This window comes from Cervus elaphus, chromosome 32 (assembly GCF_910594005.1).
Source record: "Cervus elaphus chromosome 32, mCerEla1.1, whole genome shotgun sequence".
Taxonomy (NCBI): Eukaryota; Metazoa; Chordata; class Mammalia; order Artiodactyla; family Cervidae; genus Cervus; species Cervus elaphus.
Genome location: NC_057846.1, coordinates 15,368,952 through 15,393,301, shown reverse-complemented (window position 1 = coordinate 15,393,301; position 24,350 = coordinate 15,368,952). Strand labels below are relative to the sequence as shown.

The window sequence follows — 24,350 nt, the reverse complement described above, 5'->3', positions numbered from 1 at the left end:
AGCCAAACCTTGGCCTTAAGGAGTGGTCCAAAAGTAGAAGAAAAACAACCCGCATGAGGACTTAGATCCTATAAACCAGACCTCTCACCTGGAGACGCTTTTCTCCCCAGCACACAGTTGCCAATGTCTAGAGATACCTTCAGTTGTGACAACCAGAAAGATGCTACCAGCATCTATTCATAGTAGCCAAGAGGCTACCAGCCAAGGATGCTACTAGACATCTTACAATGACAGAAATGACCTTCAACAAAGCATTATCTGACCCAAAATATCAATAGCGCTGAGGTTGAAAAACTCTGCTACAGGCTTTGACACAACGATAAGAACCAGAAACCAGAAGGTGGTAAATATCCTGCCTCAAGAGCATGTTGTAGCCTCCCTACAAAAGCCCTAAATAGGTATGAGGCACCCACCTACTCCCATAACTATCCTTCAGAATGGTGAGCCTTTAATTCATGGACAGGCAGCATAGGAAAGTGGTTCTTAGATACTCCAGCATAACTGATAGCATTTTTCATTCTTACGTATTGCTTCTCTCTTGTTTTTGCTTCTAGGTCTTTTTCAGGGTCTACCCACCTTCTGGCCCAATTATCATCAGATCCCATTGCCAGAATGAATCTGATTTAGTTCATCCCCAGTTCAATATCCCTCCTTGTATTTCACCCTGGAACATTGTTTCCCTAGGTGACTTAAAATCTAAGAAATGCAGAATGACTTTACAGCATAATCACTTGAAACATCTGCATGTTGAAAAAAAAATCTGACTGCTCGAACTTTCTAACATTGCATCCACTGTGGCGTCACTTCCCCAGAGTCTCTTTGTTCCAGATGCCCCCTCTTTGACACCATGCTTCACAGGAACTCGGGGACCAGGAAGGTGCAGATCGCATTTCCCAGACTCTTTTGCCAATTGGCTTCAAGGACGGACTCTCCAGGGAGAGTTAGAGCTTGGAGAAGGGGGATGGACTTCCTCCCTCAGTTTTGTTCCTGTCACTGTTGCTATAGCAACAATGGCTTGCATCCAGGAGCAGCAGTGGCCTCCTGGGTCCACATTCTCATGGGGCTACAGAACCCATCTCACAATGTCCTCAAACAGGTGTCCGCAACAACTAGTCGATGCCCCTCTTCACAGACCTGAGGACTGACTCTGAAAGGCCTCCCCTCAGGTCTGCAGAGGCACCAGCATGGCTGGGCAGCATGCCCCCTCCTCTGAGGCCTGAGGACCACAGGAGTCCGCCCCTGGCTCCTGGCTTCTTCCATTTTGTTGTCTCACCGAGGGGTGATGTCCACTGCCTGCAGTTGCTTCTGGGTTCCCTCGGCGTTCTCTTTGAACAAATCCTGATGTAAGTTCTCTCTGTAAACCAAAGCCCTACTCTGTTCTGATTGGCTGGATCCTGACTGATAGAACTGCTCCCACTGTTATTTCTCCTGCTGCTGTCACTGATACTATTGCTGCATCATCCTAGAAATCTAGGTAACAGGTCTTGTCGCCTGCTGAGTCTCCTCAGGCATGCCCAACTCTTTGCAATGCTATGGACTGTAGCCCACCAGGCTCCTCTGTCCATGGGGTTCTCCTGGTCTAGTTACTTCACAATAAATGAACCAAGAGTAACACAGACATTTCCCGACTCACAATTGGTAGATCAAGTAGGTGAAAAATACCATTAAGACTTTAGAACAGGCTTCCTTGTTGGCTCGGTGGTAAAGAATCTGCCTGCCAGTGCAGGAGACATGGGTTCAATCCCTGATCAGTGAAGATCCCAAATGATGCAGAGCAACTAAGCCCATGGGCCACAACTATTCAGGCTGTGCTCTAGAGCCCAGGAACCACAACTACTGACCCCACTTGCCCCAACTTTAGAAGCCTGAGCACGCTAGAGCTTGCACTCCTCTGAAACAAGAGAAGCCACTGCAATGAGAAACCTGCTCACCGTAACTAGGGAGTAGCCCCTGTTTGCCACAAATAGGGAAAAGCCCACACAGCAACAAAGACTCAGCACAGTCAAAAATAAATAAAAATATTAAAAAAGACTGCAGAGCAACTAAAACAGCAATTTTAAAGGCAAAATGTGCAAACACTTTCAATTCTAGACATTATAAATGTGAAACAGAACTCAATTTCTATTTTCCATGTAACATAAAGAGGAACTGACTATGTCTTCATCGGCTGACTGCTAAAGTCATCAATCCCCTGCTGGGAGGGTCTCCCCGTAAGGGAACACAGCAGACAGCTCAGATATCCTGACTCTGGGAAACCCATGGCATCAGCTTCTGCTTTCCCATCCATTGAGTTTCCACCACACCATGTACTTTTTTCCCTGGAGATTTCCTGTGGAAGACTGTGTTAACTCTCTTTTGGATAGGCTCTACTAACCATGGAAAAACCGCAGGCCCAGGGGACACCATAAAAGGCCACGGACCTGCCCGCCCAGCGATTACCAGCTTGAGCCATGCTGACGCTCCTTTCCTCCAGCTGCTGTTCACCCGTGAGGCTCCACCTGCTGCTCTCTGCGCTCTTCTTATCCCCTTGACCCTCTTATCCCCAGGTAAAGTGGCGACTGGTTACCTGGGTCCACAGTTCAGAAAGCTGTTGGGAGGGTCAGACAATACCCTGGAATCAGTCTTGCAGATTCATAAACCTCATAGGATGACAATAGGGGAGGATGGTAGAGAGATCATTCCTTCGCTGTTAACCGAATGCTCGATGGCATCACATTCGGCTTTATCCTTACTTTGTTGCTTGGGATGTCTAGGTGAGGCACAGTGACCCATTGGTAGGCAGGTAGATCGGAAAGGATTGAATTCCATCAGCATCTATCGTAATATCTATTCAGTAGGTCAGAAAAAGATGGACAGAGACCTATCGACAGGAGTTAGTGCAGAGGATGTGTCCTGGGGACTCTGTCCTGTAGGTTTGCCTCCTGAGGGAACTGACCAATCAGCGTAATAATGAGCACAACTCTCATTATGGGGGAGGTGTAGCCATGATTATAGACGTAGGACGAACATTTAAAGAATCGGAACTAGACATCTTTGGAAAGTGAAAGAAGCACTTATCACTGTATCAGGACTAAGGCATAACCCAGACTTGTCTCATTTAAACTGGCCACTGGGCCACGCTATATAAATGGCACAGACCCAGGAGAGGGTTTCAGAAAGAGAGTTAGAGTCCCCAGTAAGGGGTAACTGAAAAGATCAAGTGCTGGTCCACATTTTAGGAAGGGCTTCATATGTTAAATAGCATCACACAGAATAGGTACCTCAGCCTAAACCTAGTCCCGCAAAACGAGGCAATTTGGAGGAAAACACAGTTTGGAATACTAATGCATGAGTTCTGTAGGAAGAAAATGATTGGGATGGGAAATGGAGACAGCCACATGAAATATGAGACTCTATGATCTTAAATCCTTAAGGCTAAGAATAAATATAAGACTTTTGAGAGGAGCCCAAAAGACTGTAAGACAAACCATGTACACTGCTCCCCCTTCCTCCCCCTCCTCCCCACAGTAGGTCGTTACCTCTTTGGATTTTAGTTAACTAGCTTTATTTGAGAAACCAGATCACTGGGGCTCTTAAAAAAATTGATCTGTAAACTACTCCACTTGCACTCTTTGTAAAGAACATAATTATTTGCTTACATGGATGAGTCCATATCTTTAGTCCTTGAAGGACCAAACATGTTATTTTTCCATTAATCTGTACCCCTAATATCTTGCCTTCCTGATCTTCTTTCATAATAAATTCATTTACTATACTCAGTCTGCTATGTTCTTATGGTCTCAATAGAGAGTGTGTTTTCTGCAGCCATCCAAAGCTACTGCTGTAAACCTCTTCCCTTCTTTTCTCAGTTCCCGGGTTCCAGTCTTAACCAAACAGCAATGTGCAAAACCCAAGAGTCAGTCCCTGCGTTAGGACTGGTGATCACAGCATTGACCTTCCAGAAAACCCTCCACCTACCCAGTTGACCAATACAGAGGGCCCACTGCTCAAGTTTCAGTTCACAGACTTTTTCCCTTGAAAAAGAGAGTATTTTAGGACATTAACATACCATTTTCAAGAGTAGAAATATTTCAAAGGTATTCTCTAAGGTGTACTTTTACTATAAAAGCAGTAGCTTGAGAGCACTGAACTTGTAATTTTGGCCAAAGTTTAAGTCTTTCTTACAACCTGATTGTGTTTAGTTTATGTCTTTCAGTTATTTCTCAGTTTCTGATGCACTGATGGTACCCTGTGATTTCTGGCACCCCTACACATTCTGTCAAAATGTTACTTACGTCGTTCCCATGGCATCTGGGGAGATATTGAAAGAAGGGTTCAAGTAATCATTGACTTTCCTTCTTATAACTCATGGCATGGTTCAAAAATTTCAAAACTGTATTTATGTAATACTGACTGTGGACATTCTTCTATTTCTGATTTTCATGGGATTGAAGCTATATTTTACTATGAAATATTACTTGGATTTTTGTGTTCAGACAAACTTTAACTTGGTTAAAGCAATACTCTTCTCTTCCTATTTAAAAAATAATGTTTATCAGGTGTCAGTGTTGATTTACTTTTCCATTCTCCCCTTCAAACATATGTTTCAGTTACTTGACCAAGTGAGTATATTGTCTATGTCATTCTGTTACAGTAAACGGGAACATCACCACCAAATTTTAATCTAAAAATATTGACTTATCATTCTTAGCTAGGAATGACCTCAATAGAGAAATATAAATATAATTAATAAGATTACACTCAAAATAACTTATTTAATAGACTTCATCCATTATAAATGGACTTTGTATTATTTCTTGGGTGTTAAAATCTTGACACTATGCAAATTCACAACACACAGGTAAGTCCAAGGTGAAGCTATTAACTATCTGTTTCCTAACTCTTGCTTTAGATAGATTTTTTACTAGAAGCCTAGTTTATTTAGCTCTACAACTAGAGAGCTACTTAGTAAATTAAATTTTCTACCATATAAGTTACTGGGAGGAAATAATGGTCTGGACACAATGACCAATTTTCAGCTTTCTAGTACATTTTACCTTCTTAAGATTTAATTAAAAGGATCATTGAGAAGGTCTACAATTTACTTTTCCTCTGATGGATACACTCCATGATGAAAATTTCCCTGTCCATTGAGTTAGGTAGATCATATCTAATTTGGAAAGAAAAAATAACCTCTACTTCTTTCTGAGATGATTGAAATATGTAGAGATTGAAAGGTTTTCTCTTTAGTTCAGTTCAGTTCAGTTGCTCAGTCCTGTCCGACTCTTTGCGACCCCATGGACTGCAGCATGCCAGGCTTCCCTGTCCATCACCAACTCCTGGAGCTTACTCAAACTCATGTCCATTGAGTCAGTGATGCCATCCAACCATCTCATCCTCTGTCATCCCATTCTCCTCCCGCCTTCAATCTTTCCCAGCATCAGGGTCTTTTCAAATGAGTCAGTTCTTCACATCAGGTGGCCAAAGTATTGCAGTTTCAGCTTCAACATCAGTCTTTCCAATGAATATTCAGGACTGATTTCCTTTAGGATGTACTGGTTGGATCTCCTTGCTGTCCAAGGGACTCTCAAGAGTCTTCTCCAACACCACAGTTCAAAAGCATCAATTCTTCAGTGCTCAGCTTTCTTTATAGTCCAACTCTCACATCCATACACGACTGCTGGAAAAACCATAGCTTTGACTAGACAGACCTTTGTTGACCAAGTAATGTCGCAGCTTTTTAATAAGCTGTCTAGGTTGATCATGGAGAAGGCAATGGCAACCCACTCCAGTACTCTTGCCTGGAAAATCCCATGGATGGAGGAGCCTGGTAGGCTGCAGTCCATGGGGTCGTGAAGAGTCACAACTGAGCAACTTCACTTTCAGTTTTCACTTTCATGCATCGGAGAAGGAAATGGCAACCCACTCCAGTGTTCTTGTGGAGAATCCCAGGGACACCGGAGCCTGGTGGGCTGCCGTCTATGGGGTTGCACAGAGTTGGACACGACTGAAGCGACTTAGCAGCAGCAGTAGCAGGTTGATCATAACTTTTCTTCCAAGGAGCAAGTGTCTTTTAATTTCATGGCTGCAGTCACCATCTGCAGTGATTTTGGAGCCCTCTAAAATAAAGCCTATCACTGTTTCCACTGTTTCCCCATCTATTTGCCATGAAGTGATGGGACCAGATGCCATGATCTTAGTTTTCTGAATGTTGAGTTTTAAGCCAACTTTCTCACTCTCCTCTTTCTATTAGTGTAGAATAAACCAGTACCACAATTAAGTACTCACAGGGTCTTTTTTCCTGAAACTTTCCCCTACCCCTTATCTAAATGGATTGTAGGAAATAGGAGGTGAAAATGCCAAACATTTTTAAAGAAGATTGAGCACTGAGAAGCTGACGGAAGGAAGCTGCAATGTTAACTATATGAGTCTACAAGCTTCCTGTGACCTACAAGCCCCAAATGTCCTGACTGTGTTAAATCAAGGTCACCTCATTTCTTATCAAAGTTATTTTTTTCCTCAATATGCTCCATCCACACAGGTCTTTCTGTCCTTCAAATAAACTAAGCAAAGGACCTTGTTTCCTATATACCTATCATTTCCTCACATGAATATCTGCTTGTCTATCTCATTTTCATCACTCAAATCTCAGTTCAAATGCTATCCTCAGAAAGCCTTTCTCAGTCCATTTTTATTAACTCCATCCTCCAGACTATAACTGGCCCATTATTGTATTATTGTGTTCTAACCACTTATCACTTTCTGAAATTATTCTATTTTTGTATGGTCACCTTTTCCTCACTGACTGTAGGTGCTATGAGAAATAGAAACATTTCTGCCATTCTCACTGTTCTATTGCCAGTGCAAAAAATGCCTAGTGAATAGAAGACATTTGGCAAATACTGGTTGAAGGTCCATATAAAGGAGTAAAAATAAGGACATTGGTGTATTTAGAACATACATTTTGTCTATCCCTTCATTGTTCAACATTTACCAAGGTTACATTTGAAGACTAAACATATAAGGAAAGGAGGGAGGACTTTGTCATTATTTTGGCTCTTGGGTAAAAAGGAGTCAGTGCCTGTGATAAAGCAATTAGATGGACTCTTTGTCCAGTTTCTTTCCTCCATGTAGAAATGCTCACCCTAGAACTCTTTTAATCTCATACCAAAATTTACAGGTTTATACTCCCTTCATGGACTAATGATCTTACGGAGTCTTCTGCAGTAAGAAGTGGATTTTCATCTGCAGAAAACCACTGTCTCAATGTGAATGGTGTTTGCAGAAAAGACACCTGCAAATTGATAGAGGATGTGCTTGGTACCTGCCGAAGAAGCTGGAGATGCTGTCGTGCCTGGTGGATTCTTTTGCCAGTTCCAATGCCCATTATCTATTCAGATTATGAAGCACCCCATAAGAAGATGCAAAATGAAACTTGAAAAATCATCGAAAAGGAAATGTCTTTGTGTCTAAACATTTTAGAATGTGTATATTAAACATTATTGTTTTTATTACCAACATTTTATTACCAACATCTATCATCTATCACCCCCCAAAAAAAATATATATATATAGGAGAGTTCACATCTACCCTGATACTGCTTTGAGACTCATTTTCAGATCCAGAAAATCTCTTTAAAAGTAAGAAAGGTTGGGATTGATATATATACACTACAATGCATAAACTAGCCAGTGGGAAGTTGCTATAAAGCACACGAAGCTCAGCTGGGCAATCTACAATGACCTAGATGGGTAGGATGGGGGTGGGGTGGGATAGAGGGGTTTTACACATACATATACACATATGTATATATACTATATGGCTGATTCGCTTCATATTACAACAGAAACTAACACAGCATTGTAAAGCAATTATACTCCCATGAAAAATATAAGAAAAAAAGTCAGAAAGCCCATTTATTTAACAAATATTTAAAAATTTGTCACAGAAAGATAAAAAAAAAATTAACAACAAGTTGCAAAGATGAAGATATCTTTATATACCGTGCAATTAAATAGACACACAGAGAGTTCAAAGAAAATGCAAAAACCAAATCTAGAAATGATCCGGGAGTGGAGGAGATATAAATAGGGAACGGGGAGAAAACTGGAATGAGGCAAGAGGAAATAATTTGAGGTGATATATAAGTATTATAACTGCATGGCAGATAACTGCAAAAAGATGAGATCAAAAGGGAGGGAACAGAAGGTTTAAGACCAACAGAAATAAGTATACTAACAAATAAAACCTCAGTTAACAAAAAAAGATATCGATGTCCTCCTGCAGTGAGGAAACATTGTGATCACTTAGAGACTCTCAGTTGTTTTCTTCTACACAAATAATTCTCTTTTCTAGAACCTAAACATTTTACTGTGAAAAACACAGTAACCTCTCTCAGGGTATGCTGTCAACACCCTTTTTAAATAGATTTTTGACCTGTCACAACTTCTGACTACAACTTCACTTTCTTCGCTAGAGTCATAAGGCCTTACTTTCCTTGAATGCCCTTAGGACTTGAGTTCAACTACATACCTCAAAGTTGTCCTTAGAAGGAGTCAGTTTTTAGTCACATGGAAAACTTCAATGATTAAGGAAGTGTGGTTTGGTAGTGAAGACTCCCCTTCTTTCATCATATAATGCAGTATTTATGAAATAAACTAGTGTTTGACAAGGGAGTCAAGAACACTCAATGGGGAAATGACAATCTCTCCAATAAACAGTGTTGAAAAAACTGGATAATCACATGGAGAACACTGAAATTGTACCCCTACCTTATACCACTCACAAAAGTTAACTTGAAATGAATTAAGGACTTAAATATAAGATCCTATACCATAAAACTCCTAAAAGAAAACGGGAAAACTTGACATTTGCCTTGGCAACAAAATGTTTTGGGACATGACACCAAAAGCAACAAGCAAAAATTAACAAGCAGGAATACATCAAACTAAAAAAGCTCTGCATTGCAAAAGAAACAATCTTCAGAAATGAAAAGGTGGATTTACAGTGGAGAAGAACCTGCCTGCCAGTGCCGGGAACATGGGTTCCATCCCTGGTCTGGGAAGATCCCACATGCCATGGAGCAACTAAGCCCATGAACCACAACTACTGAGAGTGTGCGCCTAGAGCCTATGCTCCACAAAAAGAGAAGCCACCACAATGAAAAGCCCTCGCACCATAACTAGAGAGTACCCCGCATGCAGCAACAAAGACCCAGTGCAACCAAAAACAAATAAACAAAAAGTTTAAAAATGAAAAGGCTACAGAATGTAAGAAAACATTTGCAAATGATACATCAGATAAGGGTTAATATGTATAAATATGTGAAGAACTCATACAACTCAAAAACAAAAACTGAATAACACAATTAAAAAAAAAAATGGTCAAAGAAATTGAACGGATTTTTCCAAAGAAACATACAAATGACCAACAGGTACATGAAAAGAGTCTTGATATCACTAATTATCAGGAAATGCAAATCAAAACCACAATGAAATATTACTGCACCCCTACCATAATGGCTGTCATTAAGAAGACAAGATAACAAGTGTTGGTGAGGACGTGAAGAAAAGAGAAACTTGTGCACTGTTAGTAGAATGTAGAATGATCCAGTCATTACAGAAAACAGCATGGATATTCTTCAAAAAGTAAAAATAGAGCCACTATATGATCCAGTAATCTCACCTTGGGGTATATACACAAAGGAAATAAAATCAGAATCTTGAAGAATTATCTGCACTCCCACATTCCAGCATTCCAGTATTATTCACAAAAGATATGACAACAACCCAAGTGTCCACCAATGGATGAATGGATAAAGAAGATATGGTGTGCATATACAATAAAATATTACTCAGTCATGAGAAAAAAAGGAAATCCTGTCATTTCCACCAACATAGATGTACCTTGAGAGCATTAAGTCAAAGTGAGGTGAGTTCAACATAGAAAGACAAATATTGTATGATACCACTTTTATGTGGAATGTAAAAAGGCAAAACTCATAAAAACATAGAGCAGAATGGTGGTTACCAGGGGCTTGGGGTGGGGGAATTAAGGAGATGTTATTTAAGGGAGGTTGTGGTGGTTTAGTTGCTAAGTTGTGTGCAACTCTTATGACCCCGTGGACTGTAGCCTTCCAGGCTCCTCTGTCCATGCTATTCTCCAGGCAAGAATAGTGGAGTGGGTCGCCATTTTCTTTTCCCTATTTAAGGGTACAAACTTACAACTAGTAGATAAGTAAGTTCTGGAGATTTAAGGCACAAGATAGTGATAATAGTCAATAATACTGTATTATAAACTTCAAAGTAATGGAAAACTAAATCTTGTCTTCACCACACAAAAAAAGAAAAAGGTGACCAAGGAGAGGTAATAGCTAACACGGTGGCAGCAATTGTCTTATAATATGTAAATGTATCAAATTGAGATACTCTGATATGCAGATGACACCACCCTTATGGCAGAGAGTGAAGATGAACTAAAAAGCCTCTTGATGAAGGTGAAAGAGGAAAGTGGAAAAAGCTGGCTTAAAGCTCAACATTCAGAAAACTAAGATCATGGCATCTGGTCCCATCACTTCATGGCAAATAGATGGGGAGAGAGTGGAAACAGTGTCAGATTTTATTTTTGGGGGCTCCAAAATCATTGCAGATGGTGACTGCAGCCATGAAATTAAAAGACGCTTACTCCTTGGAAGGAAAGTTATGACCAACCTTGATAGCATATTAAAAAGCAGAGACATTACTTTGCCAACAAAGGTCCGTCTAGTCAAGGTTATGGTTTTTCCACTGGTCAAGTATGGATGTGAGAGTTGGACTGTAAGGAAAGCTGAGCACCGAAAAATTGATGCTTTTGAACCATGGTGTTGGAGAAGACTCTTGAGAGTCCCTTGGACTGCAAGGAGATCCAACCAGTCCATCCTAAAGGAGATCAGTCCTGAGTGTTCATTGGAAGGACTGATGTTGAAGCTGAAACTCTAATACTTTGGCCACCTCATGTGAAGAGCTGACTCATTGGAAAAGACCCTGATGCTGGGAGGGATTGGGGGCAGGAGGAGAAGGGGACAACAGAGGATGAGATGGCTGGACGGCATCACCGACTCGATGGACATGAGTTTGAATATCACTGATGAACATAGATGCAAAAATCCTTAACAAAATTCTAGCAAACAGAATCCAACAACACATTAAAAAAATCATACACCATGACCAAGTGGGCTTTATCCCAGGAATGCAAGGATTCTTTAATATCCGCAAATCAATCAATGTAATACACCACATTAACAAATTGAAAGATAAAAACCATATGATTATCTCAATAGATGCAGAGAAAGCCTTTGACAAAATTCAACACTCATTTATGATTAAAACTCTCCGGAAAGCAGGAATAGAAGGAACATACCTCAACATAATAAAAGCTATATATGACAAACCCACAGCAAGCATCACCCTCAATGGTGAAAAATTGAAAGCATTTCCCCTGAAATCAGGAACAAGACAAGGGTGCCCACTCTCACCACTACTATTCAACATAGTGTTGGAAGTTTTGGCCACAGCAATCAGAGCAGAAAAAGAAGTAAAAGGAATCCAGATAGGAAAAGAAGAAGTGAAACTCTCACTATTTGCAGATGACATGATCCTCTACATAGAAAACCCTAAAGACTCTACCAGAAAATTACTAGAGCTAATCAATGAATATAGTAAAGTTGCAGGATATAAAATTAACACACAGAAATCCCTTGCATTCCTATATACTAACAATGAAATAACAGAAAGAGAAATTAAGGAAACAATACCATTCACCATTGCAACAAAAAGAATAAAATACTTAGGAGTATATCTACCTAAAGAAACAAAAGACCTATACATAGAAAACTATAAAACACTGATGAAAGAAATCAAAGAGGACACAAACAGATGGAGAAACATACCGTGTTCATGGATTGGAAGAATCAATATTGTCAAAATGGCTATTCTACCCAAAGCAATCTATAGATTCAATGCAATCCCTACCAAGCTACAAACGGTATTTTTCACAGAACTAGACCAAAAAATTTCACAATTTGTATGGAAATACAAAAAACCTCGAATAGCCAAAGTAATCTTGAGAAAGAAGAATGGAACTGGAGGAATCAACCTGCGTGACTTCAGACTCTACTACAAAGCCACAGTCATCAAGACAGTATGGTACTGGCACAAAGACAGAAATATAGATCAATGGAACAGAATAGAAAGCCCAGAGATAAATCCACGAACCTATGGACACCTTATCTTTGACAAAGGAGGCAAGGATATACAATGGAAAAAAGACAACCTCTTTAACAAGTGGTGCTGGGAAAACTGGTCAACCACTTGTAAAAGAATGAAACTAGAGCACTTTCTAACACCACACACAAAAATAAACTCAAAATGGATTAAAGATCTAAATGTAAGACCAGAAACTATAAAACTCCTAGAGGAGAACATAGGCAAAACACTCTCTGACATAAATCACAGCAAGATCCTCTATGACCCACCTCCCAGAATATTGGAAATAAAAGCAAAACTAAACAAATGGGACCTAATGAAACTTAAAAGCTTTTGCACTACAAAGGAAACTATAAGTAAGGTGAAAAGACAGCCCTCAGATTGGGAGAAAATAATAGCAAATGAAGAAACAGACAAAGGATTAATCTCAAAAATATACAAGCAACTCCTGCAGCTCAATTCCAGAAAAATAAATGACCCCATCAAAAAATGGGCCAAAGAACTAAACAGACATTTCTCCAAAGAAGACATACAGATGGCTAACAAACACATGAAAAGATGCTCAACATCACTCATTAGCAGAGAGATGCAAATCAAAACCACAATGAGGTACCATTACACGCCAGTCAGGATGGCTGCTATCCAAAAGTCTACAAGCAATAAATGCTGGAGAGGGTGTGGAGAAAAGGGAACCCTCTTACACTGTTGGTGGGAATGCAAACTAGTACAGCCGCTATGGAGAACAGTGTGGAGATTTCTTAAAAAACTGGAAATAGAACTGTCATATGACCCAGCAATCCCACTTCTGGGCATACACACTGAGGAAACCAGATCTGAAAGAGACACATGCACCCAAATATTCATCACAGCACTGTTTATAATAGCCAGGATATGGAAGCAACCTAGATGCCCATCAGCAGATGAATGCATAAGGAAGCTGTGGTACATAGACACCATGGAATATTACACAGCCATTAAAAAGAATTCATTTGAATCAGTCCTAATGAGATGGATGAAACTGGAGCCCATTATACAGAGTGAAGTAAGCCAGAAAGGTAAAGAACATTACAGCATACTAACACATATATATGGAATTTAGAAAGATGGTAATGAGAACCCTATATGCAAAACAGAAAAAGAGACACAGAAATACAGAACAGACTTTTGAACTCTGTGGGAGAAGGTGAGGGTGGGATATTTCAAAAGAACAGCATGTATACTATCTATGGTGAAACAGATCAACAGCCCAGGTGGGATGCATGAGACAAGTGCCCGGGCCTGGTGCACTGGGAAGACCCAGAGGAATCGGGTGGAGAGGGAGGTGGGAGGGGGGATCGGGATGGGGAATATGTGTAAATCTATGGCTGATTCATATCAATGTATGACAAAACCCACTGAAATGTTGTGAAGTAATTAGCCTCCAACTAATAAAAAAAATAAAATAAAAAATAAATTCTTTCCAGCAAAAAAAAAAAAAAAAAGAAAAAGAAATAACTTAAAAGTACAGCTTATTTTTTTCCAGAAATAGACCTTAGGCAATTATTTTCTTCCTCATATGATAAAGAGTCCCCTTGCAACACAGAGGACTTTGTGGTAAGCAGGACTTTGCACTCAGTGATCCTTCAAAAGATGCTGGTCAGAGATACTGACCTCTGAAAAATATGAGAGCCCACAGAAAAAGTACAGGATAAGCCATCTGGTCTCCAGTGGTTAGGTTAATTTGTCACCAAATTTAGAGAGCCCAGGGTTTGGAAACATTCCAGCTTCTCTGTTTTGTTTTCTTACTTGTTAAGCTTCACTGACTAAAAGGACTCTTGGTCTGCAGAAGTAAATAAAAGGCGCTGTATCCTGCTGTTCCTGATTGCTCACTGCTCTACCAGGCATTCAACCATGAGACTCCATTTATTGCTTTCTGTTCTCCTTCTCTCTTTGGCTCTAATACCAAAAGGTAGGTGGCAAACAACTGTTGAGCTGGGTTTCTTAGGAGACCCACTCGGACACTGAGTTATACCATGGCCATCTTGACTCAGACCCTAAAGCACAGTCTCAGGGATACCGAGGTCCAACATAAGCGTCCTCCTTAGAATGGATGGGGTCCAAATTGGGAAGAAAGACAAGGATTTCCACCAACAGAAAACAAGTTCCAAGAGCTCCATGATTACAAAAGGCAGCTCAAATATAGGGGGAGGGGGAGAAGCCTTGACATCTGACACAAGGATACAAATCAAGCAGCTTTCACAAGGGCCCCCATCTCCAAAAGATTCAGTGGAAATGGCAGCTATTGGGTCAGACTTGGTTAGTGAATCAAAGTGACCTGGAGTCTATTGGCAAAGGAATATTTGTGAAGGGTGCAAGTTAGGTGTGTAAGACAACTCAACACCAACAACAACAAAAGAGAATTTTATCAAGTTATTTAAAACCAACAGGGGGCAGAGGAATTTGGAAAAAGCACAGAAATTTGGGATGGCACTTCAGTGGCAAAATTTTAAGCATAATGCAAAATAAGAAGGAAGGAATTCTAACAGTTTGAGGTACATCCTTGGTACTCATGACCGAGAAGTTGGAATATTAAAGTGTAGATAAAAGAGGAAGGGAATGTGTCATTTTCAGCCTGGGTTGTTCACATCCTTGTAAAACTGTTTATGACAGGGTGTTTCCACCCCTCAACATCTGGGTTCATTTGGGTAACTCTCTCTGTTCCTTGAATCATTTATAACATTCTTTCAAATACAATCAAATATATTGACTTGTTTGATCTGTACCTGATCTATGAATATCTTAGGAACTCTGATGTATAGTTGCCCCCTTGATTTGTGAACTCTTGAGGGAGTTCACATAATTTTCATCTGGCCCTCAGTTCTGTCAGAAGACAACACACTTGCAGTGACGGCTAACGTAAAATTATACGATGTTAAGGACTTAAAGATAGAAGGCAACTAATAGTTAATTTCTTAATTTTACAGATAAGAAGATCCATGTCCACATAAAGAGTGTTTTCACTAAGGTCACGTAGGTAGGGGCAACATTGCAGCTGGAACTGAGTATTTCTTTTTAACTTTTATTTTATATTGGACTATAGCCAATTAACAATGTTGTGATAGTTTCAGGTAGACAGCAAAGGGACTCAGCCATACATATATATGAATCCATTCTCCCCAAAACTGCCTTCCCATCCTGGCCACATACGACATTGAGCAGTGCTCCAAGTGTTTTACAGTAGGACTTCATTGTTGAACCAAGTATTTTTAGTCTGGGTCAGTGTTTCCATTACTCTGTGCCCACAGAGTGGTAACTCTAATTTCTGTCAGGGTTTTTAATCTCCTAATTAGACATTGTGGAACCTGAGAAGATTTTTAAGGTTCCTCTTTGGGGAGTCACAATGTCTTTGAAACATGTTACTTCACTTAACTCTAAACTCTTTCTATTCAGTGTTTGTGGTAGGCATGTCCAATTGGCTTAATATTCTGGCATTGTTATTCAGACAACTTACACTAGTCTTTAGATTTTCCTGATCAGTGTTCCTTAAAATTAGATAATAGTGATAAATTCTCAGATTGCTGAAAGCAATTGCCTCAAGACAATTATGTCTACATGATTGACTAGTGAATATTTTATTTTATTTTTATTTTTTTAAATTTTTTGCTTATGCTTGCTTTCCACCACTTAAGCTAAATTCAGTTCAACATAAATGACTGTCTCCATCCAAAGTCATTCGTACCCCATGTTAAGGGCATTTTTTTTTTTAATTAAAAAAAAATGTTAAGGGGGACAGTTCTCCTGGAAGTAAAGATCCAGCCAAAAGTCATCACTGGAGTAGGGAAAAGGATATGGCAGTGTTTCAGTCTCAGGGTGAAAAGCAATTTTTAAAAAGATTATCCTAGAACAAAGACCAGAAATAACTGACAGGAAAATGAGACTCCAAGAAATCTAGGCCTAAGATTTAGAGAAGTTCATAGGGTAATAATAAGACTAGACACCCACAAATACAATTGTATATCCAAGACTGAGGACCAGACAGCCAAAAACAGGCTGGAGCCAGGAAGTTTTAGAAGGAATAAGAGACAAATAGTGTGTGTAGCATCAAAGAACACGTAACTGCATTCAGTGGTAAGAAGTGTGTACTGAGCACCCATTTCCATGGGCTATGGGAAATACAAAAGATGCAACGGGAAGCAAAAGGAAGGGCGTCTTCCCACAGTACAAAAGACAGACACCAGGTAAATGAAAACAAATTTATCTATAATTATAAATTTTACCAAGTACAATGAAGAAGAACAGAGTATTAAAAGTGCCTGAAGCATGTGGTCATGGTCGATTTGCAACATCTGGGAAGAGTTTCTTGAGGTATGCCTTTTGAGCTGAAAACTAGAAGCTTAAGCGTTCATGGATAAAGCACTTGCAAGGAGCCCTCAATGCTTCTGGCAAAGGAAGAAGCCAGTGTAATTTCCCTGATGCAGAAGAAAACACAGTGTGTGCAAGGAATGGCAAGAAGGCCCCTAGAAGACAGCAGTAGTTTACACCAGAAAATGTGCCACGCATTTCATGGGATTATGAAAAGCTACAAAAGCCAATGCTAAATCTGTAGGGATGCTTCAAGAATGAGGGCAAGGACTTCCCTACTGGCCCAGTGGTTAAGAATCCAACTGCCAGTTCAGGGAACACAGGTTCAATCCTTGGTCCGGGAAGATCCCACATGCCACAGGGCAAGTAAGCCTGTGTGTCACAACTACTGAGCCTGAGTGCCCTAATGCCCATGTTCTGCAACAAGAGAAGTCACTGCAAGGAGAAGCTTCTGCCCCACAACAAAGAGTGGCCCCTACTTGCCACAGCAAGAGAAAGCCTGGCCGCAGCAACAAAGACACAGTGTAGCCAAAAACAAACAAATAAATACAAATGAACCAGAAGGGCAAGTTCACCAAACTTTACACTGGGAAGTGGTAGATCACTAGTATCTCTATCAGCCAGGAGTTTCAGTTTACCCTTAAAGTAGGATCATCTACAGGTTTTAGGAAGCCTATGAGCCTGAGGTGTCTTTCCTTTTTTAACACTACTTCCACTGTTCTTTCTTTAGAGTTTCTTTTCCTGGTTCTGCCACAGAAGGAGTTTCAAGTGTAGGGTAGCTTCCTTTTTTTTCTAATCCTGAGATCATTATCTTTGGAGGTACCCAAACAGAATGGAGCCCGAGGAACCACCAGAATCTGTGTAGAAATAGATAAAGGGTATTAATATCATTTATTCTATCTTGAAGCCATTCTTCTGTAAATGTATTGCTTTATGTACATATCAATACATGGATGGTGAATTAATGACATTGTTACATTTCTTTCTGTGCAGCAAGGACTGGCCTTATCCCAGGACAGAAACAATGTAATCTGCTGAAAGGGGTGTGCAAAGACGGAGGCTGCACCAGCGTAGAACAGCCCATTGGTGTATGTAATGAAGAGAAAAGATGTTGTAGAAAGTGGTGGGTATTTTTTCCCTATCCAACGCCAGCTCCCAAATCAAAATCTCCTTGATAGGAGCCAACTGTAGGCTCTTCAAACTCTAGAACACATGCATGAACTTCAAAGGCTCCAGTGTGGCCCAGAACTCCAGAACTTGAGGATAAATTATACAGACTCCTCTTAAACTTGTTTTTTCTCCATTGACTGGAAATAAATGTCCTAATTCTACTTGTATTCATCCCCGGGGAACTTCTTCTCAATGCACTGCCAGCCTCTTAAGAACTACAAGACTAAACTAAACGACAGGACATCTTATACCCTAAAGATGATTCTCTTAAAAAAGATAAAGATAAAATTTACATATATACTATGGAATATTACTCAGCCATTAAAAAGAATTCATTGGAATCAGTTCTAATGAGATGGATGAAAATGGAGCCCCTTATACAGAGTGAAGTAAGCCAGAAAGATAAACACCAATACAGTATACTAAAGCATATATATGGAATTTAAAAAGATGGTAACAATAACCCTATATGCAAAACAGAAAAAGAGACACAGATGTACAGAACAGACTTTTAGACTCTGTGGGAAAAGGCGAGGGTGGGATGTTCTGAGAGAACAGCATTGAAACAAGTATACTATCAAGGGTGAAACAGATCACCAGCCCAGGTTGGATGCATGAGACAAGTGCTCAGGGCTGGTGCACTGGGAAGACCCAGAGGGATGGGATGGAGAGGGAGGTGGGAGGGGGGATCGGGAAGGGGAACACATGTAAATCCATGGCTGATTCATGTATTGACATGGCAATGTCATGTATGGCAAAAACCACTACAAAATTGTAAAGTAATTAGCCTCCAACTAATAAAACCAAATGGAAAATAAAATAAAATAAAATAAACTCAGTTCATAATAAAAAAAATTTTAATAAGAAAAAAAAACCATAAGGGTAAGAAATAACAATAGGTAGTTTTGCTTATCTAAAGGGGAATATCAGCCTTTTTCTTCATCTGACTCTGAACAAAAATCATTTTCATTATTAAGATAGACCTACTCGGGTGGCCTGATTCAAGGTCTGTTCATCACGTGATCCTGCTAACAGGGCACCCGAGCTGGAAGTTTTCGTCCCACTCAGCCCTGCCAACACTAACTGAGGCTGGTCTCGCCCCCTGCCCCCTGGCCCTGGGGGAGTTAAGCACAAGAACTCTTCCCTGTGAGGAGGTTCATGGGTAGACGACAGAGGGCAGTGAGCCCTGCTCATTCTTTTCAAATGTGCCACGAGCTAATCCCACATCCTGGCTGGAATCATTTCCACCAGAATAGTAATTCTGGATCCTTCATACTTTGTGCTGCGTGTGTGCTCCATCCCTTAGTCGTGTTCCACTCTTTGCAACCCCGTGGACTGTAGCCCACCAGGCTCCTCTGTCCATGGGATTCTCCAGGCAAGAATTCTGGAGCGGGTTGCCACGACCTCCTCCAGGGAATCTTCCCAAACAGAGGATCAAACTCCCGTTTTCTGCATCACCTGCATTGCAGGTGGATTTGTACTTTATAGCTAAGAAAATGAAAGGCAGAGAGAGACGACAAGAAGGTTACAGGACACAGGTTTCACAGGATGGAAAAAAAATCTGTTAATGAGGCCAAATGACTCCACAAACACCTCTGCTTAGCCTTCCTCCGGATGCCCTCCACACCCATCTCACAAAGCAAGGCAATCTCTCCCTCCTTTGTGTTTCTACACACAGAGATATACCCCCATGGAAGTTCTTCACTCAATTTAGTGAGTTTGATTTCGTTTGGTTTAATTTGGTTACACTGAAATTTCCTGAGATAACAAAACTGTCAGATGTGGATATGTTAATAATAAATTATCTAGAACATTCTGGGTTTTTATATGAATATAAATGTTTTGATAAAACTTTGATTATCCATAATTGTTAAGTTATCCTTTGTAACTGAAGAGCCTCAAAACTGAGATGATGAAGACTAGTTATATTCTAGGAGGACTGGAGATAAATGTCAAAGGTTGAAAAGAGAGGTTGGTTGCCACACAAATTTCTAGAATGGCATTTTGAAATAAATCCTTCATCTTTGTCTAGTTTATTTCATTCTCTCTTTTCCCTTACTAGTCTAATTCACTCAAAATAAAACAAGGATTCAATAAAGAAACAATTTTGTTAGTGAAGTCCATGTTAGATTTGAATAATATGAACAGATAGGTTCCTTTTAAGTTATATTTAATGAACACTTTATCGTTTTATTACATTTTTGAAAACTTAAAAGTTAAAAAAAGCTTTAAAATATGACATAGTTTGTCACAGAAGATACTGTGATATTTTAGATTTTATTTAGATATTTATTTAGATATTTTATTTTAAATAAATTATTTAAATTAATTAATAATAATAATTAATTAATAAATAATAAACAATTATTTAAATAAATTAAATAAATATTTTATATCTAAATATTTATTTAGATATTTATCTAAAATATTTAGATATTTTAGATATTTAAAATATCTTCATACAGAAGATATTTTAGATTCATCTGCTCAATAAAACCAGAATTGGCATATACCATGGGAAATTGTGTCAACTATAGAATAGGAGGTGATAAGCCTGAAGAAGTAAAACATCTGGGCTCAGCAAAGCAGACTCTGCCTCCTAATCCTATGTTATTATACCTTAACAAAATGTAAGTTAGCCATCACTGTTCCACTCAAGAAAAGACAAACCATGACACCTCGTGGCTAAAAGCCTCTTTCCATTTTTGACAGTTTTCAGTTTCACAAACAGCTAAGAAGTTGTAGCTTTTTTAGCAGACTACACAGCATTAGATAAAAGAATTGGAAAAATATAATAAATATATACTATTAATAAATATATGATAAATTGGAATATACAATAATCATTGAAAATACAGGTTTAGCTTGCATACTAATGGAAATGATTTTCAAATAAAACTCATTTAGATGGTTCTGGTTTCCCTTTTCTAAAAAACTAACACTTAATATGATGCAGAGTTGACTAAAGTTAAATAAAGACAATAAATTATAAATTGATATTTTAAATTTTAGTAATGCATAAAAATATAATTCATATAATACATATAAATATGTAAACTGACAGCCTCAGGTGTCTCATACATCTTCATGACTCAACTAATAGAAATCATCAGTAAAATGCCCATAACTGAAGTAGTCACCCTCCCCAATCATTTCTAAGCAATAGGTCTTTGGCTATAATTCAAAACAACAAAAGAAGAGGAGTAATTGTAATTGTTAACTCAACCCAAAATGTGTGCAATTGTGTCATAAACACATATGAGCTCATCAAATTTACTCAGAATACTAGAGAAATAGAAAGGCTAACATTTGCCCCAAGCCCTCATGAGTTCCTCAGTTGGAATTAAGCCACTTTTGTATCCAAAATCATTATTTAGGAGAAACACTAAAGATGATCATTTTCTTATAGGAAGAAGGAAAAGAATAGCAAGTTCCAAGAGAGGGAAGGATAAATTGGGAGATTAGGATTGACATATACATACAACAAATAGATAGAAGGGATTAGATCTGGTAGACAGAGTGCCTGAAGATCTATGGAGAGAGGTTCATAACATTGTACAGGAGTCAGTGACCAAAAACATCCAAAAGAAAAGGAAATACAAGAAGGCAAAATGGTTGTCTGAGGAGGTTTTACAAATAGCTGAGGAAAGAAGAGACTCAAAAAGCAAGGGAGAAAGCAAAGATATACCCAACTGAATGCAGAGTTCCAGGGAATAGCAGGGAGAGGTAAGAAGGACTTCTTAAATGAACAATGCAAAGAAGTAGAGAAAAGCAATAGAATGGGAAAGACTGGAGATCTCCTCAAGAAAACTGGAGAGATCAAGGAAACATTTCATGCAAGGATGGGCACAATAAAGGACAGAAATGGTAAGGACCTAATAGAAGCAAAAGAGATTAAGAAGAGGTAGCAAGAATATACAGAACTATACAAAAAAGGTCTTAATGACCTGGATAACCATGATGGTGTGCTCACTCACCTAGAGCCACACATTCTGGAGTGTGAAGTCAAGTGGGCCTTAGGAAGCATTACTACCAACAGAGCTTGTGGAGATGATGGAATTCCACCTGAGCTATTTAAAATCCTAAAAGATGGTGCTGTTAAAGTGCTGCACTCAATATGTCAGCAAATTTGGAAAACTCAGCAGTGGCCACAGGACTGAAAAAGGTCAGTTTTTATTCCAATCCCAAAGAAGGGCAATGTCAAACAATGTTCAAACTACCATACAATTACACTCATTTCCCATGCTAGTAAGATTATGCTCAAAATCCTTCAAGCTAGGCATCAACAGTATGTGAATTGAGAACTTCCAGATGTACAAGCTAGAGTTAGAAAAGGCAGAGAAACCAGAGATGAAATTGCCAATGTTTGTAAGATTATAGACAAAGCAAGGGAATTCCAGAAAAACATCTACTTCTGTTTCATTGACTATGCTTAAGCCTTTGACGCTGTGGATCAACAAACTGTGGGAAATTCTTAAAGAGATGGGAAGATCAGACAACCACCTGTCCCTGAGAAAAAAAACAACAGTTAGAACCCTACATGGAACAACTAACTGGTACAAAATTGGGAAAGGAGTAAGACAAGGCTGTAGATTTGAGAGAGCTAAGCCTTAGGAAGGTTGATAAGGAGTCCAGGGCCCTCAAGGAGGAAGGGGTCCAGAGCCCTCGAGGAGGAGAAAAGAGACAAATGTTTTTTTTCTATATTATTTTGTCTTAGTCACATAAGACATTTTTTCTTAAACTCTGAGTTGTTACAACAACAGTCTTTAAGACTAACTTTCTTTAAGCCTAGAGCTAATGATTACACAACAAAACAACTCATCTTGCTCAAGGATATGTTTTTCCTTAAGCTCTGTACTAATGATTATATAACAGCAAGGTATCGACATGAATCTTCTGACTAATCTTGTATATTGTGGGAGTGGACCTGGTAAACTATAGAAGGCCTTGATAAGACTAGGTGTGGGGCACTTCCTCTTCTGATGTCTATGCCAGAAACTTTCTCTGTCCTTTTTCACTTTAATAAAACTCTGCTACACAAAAGCTCTTGAGTGATCAAGCCTGGTCCCTGGTCCCAAAGCTAAATCTTCTTCAGAGATCACAAATTCGACACTGTTCAGTGTATAGCTATCATATTGTCATCCTGTTTATTTAACTTATATGGAGAACGCATTATGTGAAATGTTGGACTGGATGAATCACAGTCTGGAATCAAGACTGCTAGGAGAAATATCAACAGCTTCAGATATGTACATGATACTGCTCCAATGGCAGAAAGTGAAGAGAAACTGAAGAGCCTGTTGATAAGGCTGAAAGAGGAGAGTGAAAAAGCTGGTTTAAAACTCGACATTCAAAAACTAAGATGATGACATGCAGTCCCATCACTTCATGGCAAATAAAAGGGGGAAAAGTGGAAGCAGTGACAGACTTTATTTTCTTGGGCTCCAAAATCACTGCAGATGGTGACTGCAGCCATGAAATTAAAAGATACTTGGTCCTTGGAAGAAAAGTTATGATCAAGCTAGACAGCATATTAAAAAGCAGAGATATCACTCTGCCAACAAAGGTCCATCTAGTCAAGGCTATGGTTTTTCCAATAGTCACCACTGATGTGAAAGTTGGACCATAAAGAAGGCTGAGTGCCAAAGAATTAATGCTTTCGAACTGTTGTGTTGGAGAAGACTCTTGAGAGGCCCTTGGACTGAAAGAAGATTGAACCAGTCGATCCTAAAGGAAATTAACCCTGAATATTCTTTCAAAGGACTGTTGTTGAACTCCAATACTTTGGCCACCTGATGTGAAGAGCCAACTCACTGGAAAAGACCTTGATGCTGGGAAACAGTCAAGGCAAAGGGAGAAGTGGTGACAGAGAATGAGACGGTTAGATAACATCATCAACTAAATGGACATGAATTTGAGCAAATTCCAAAAGATAGTGAAGGACAGGAAAGTGTGGCATATTGCGGTCCATTGGGTCACAAAGAGTCAGACACAACTACTGATTGAAGAAAAACAATATACACACAACTACATATAAAATAAACAACCCATAAAGACTTACTGTATACCACAGGAAACTCTACTCAATATTCTATAAAACCTATAGATGAAAACAATCTTTAAAAAATCACTCTTTCAGTCAGAATTACCTCAGAAATCTCCTACTTTTCATCATTCATCAGAAACCTCCTTCTTTCTGTCAGAATTCCATCAGAAACCTCCTTCTATCTGTGACAATTCCTTCAGAATTAGCCTTCTTTCTGTCAGAATTCCATCAGAAACCTCCTTCTGTCTGTGAAAATTCCTTCAGAATCATCCTTCTTTCTTTCAGAATTATCTCAAAAACATACATCTTTCTATCAATATTCCCTCAGAAACTGCTTTCTCTTTCTCAAAATAGCCTCAGAAACATCCATCTTTCTGTCAGATTCTCCTCAGAAAACTTCTGTCAGAATTTCCTCAGAAATTTACTTTGTACTCTGAGGATTCTTCAGAAACATTCTTTTTTATGTCAGGATTTTCCCACAAATCACATTCTTTCTCTCAGAACTTTCTCAGAAACCTCATTCTTTCTGTTAAAATTGCACAGAAACCTCCTTCTTTTTCTCAGGAGGAGG

At 39.2% G+C, this 24,350-nt stretch overlaps 2 protein-coding genes across 2 annotated transcripts; both read left to right on the top strand.

Annotated features, from left to right (window-relative positions):
• The first annotated feature begins 265 nt into the window (after nt 1-265).
• On the top strand, nt 266-7,418 carry DEFB109B (defensin beta 109B). The gene is given in 4 exon segments (XM_043893377.1): nt 266-398; nt 2,364-2,525; nt 2,528-2,546; nt 7,207-7,418. Coding segments are annotated over 3 exon segments (306 nt in total). The 5' UTR covers nt 266-398; nt 2,364-2,450.
• Nucleotides 7,419-14,112: 6,694 nt separating this feature from the next.
• LOC122687800 (beta-defensin 130B-like) lies at nt 14,113-17,738 on the top strand. Its single transcript, XM_043893463.1, has 2 exons — nt 14,113-14,174; nt 17,561-17,738. The coding sequence occupies exons 1-2, from the start codon at nt 14,113-14,115 to the stop codon at nt 17,736-17,738; spliced, it is 240 nt and encodes a 79-aa protein (XP_043749398.1).
• Nucleotides 17,739-24,350: the final 6,612 nt, after the last annotated feature.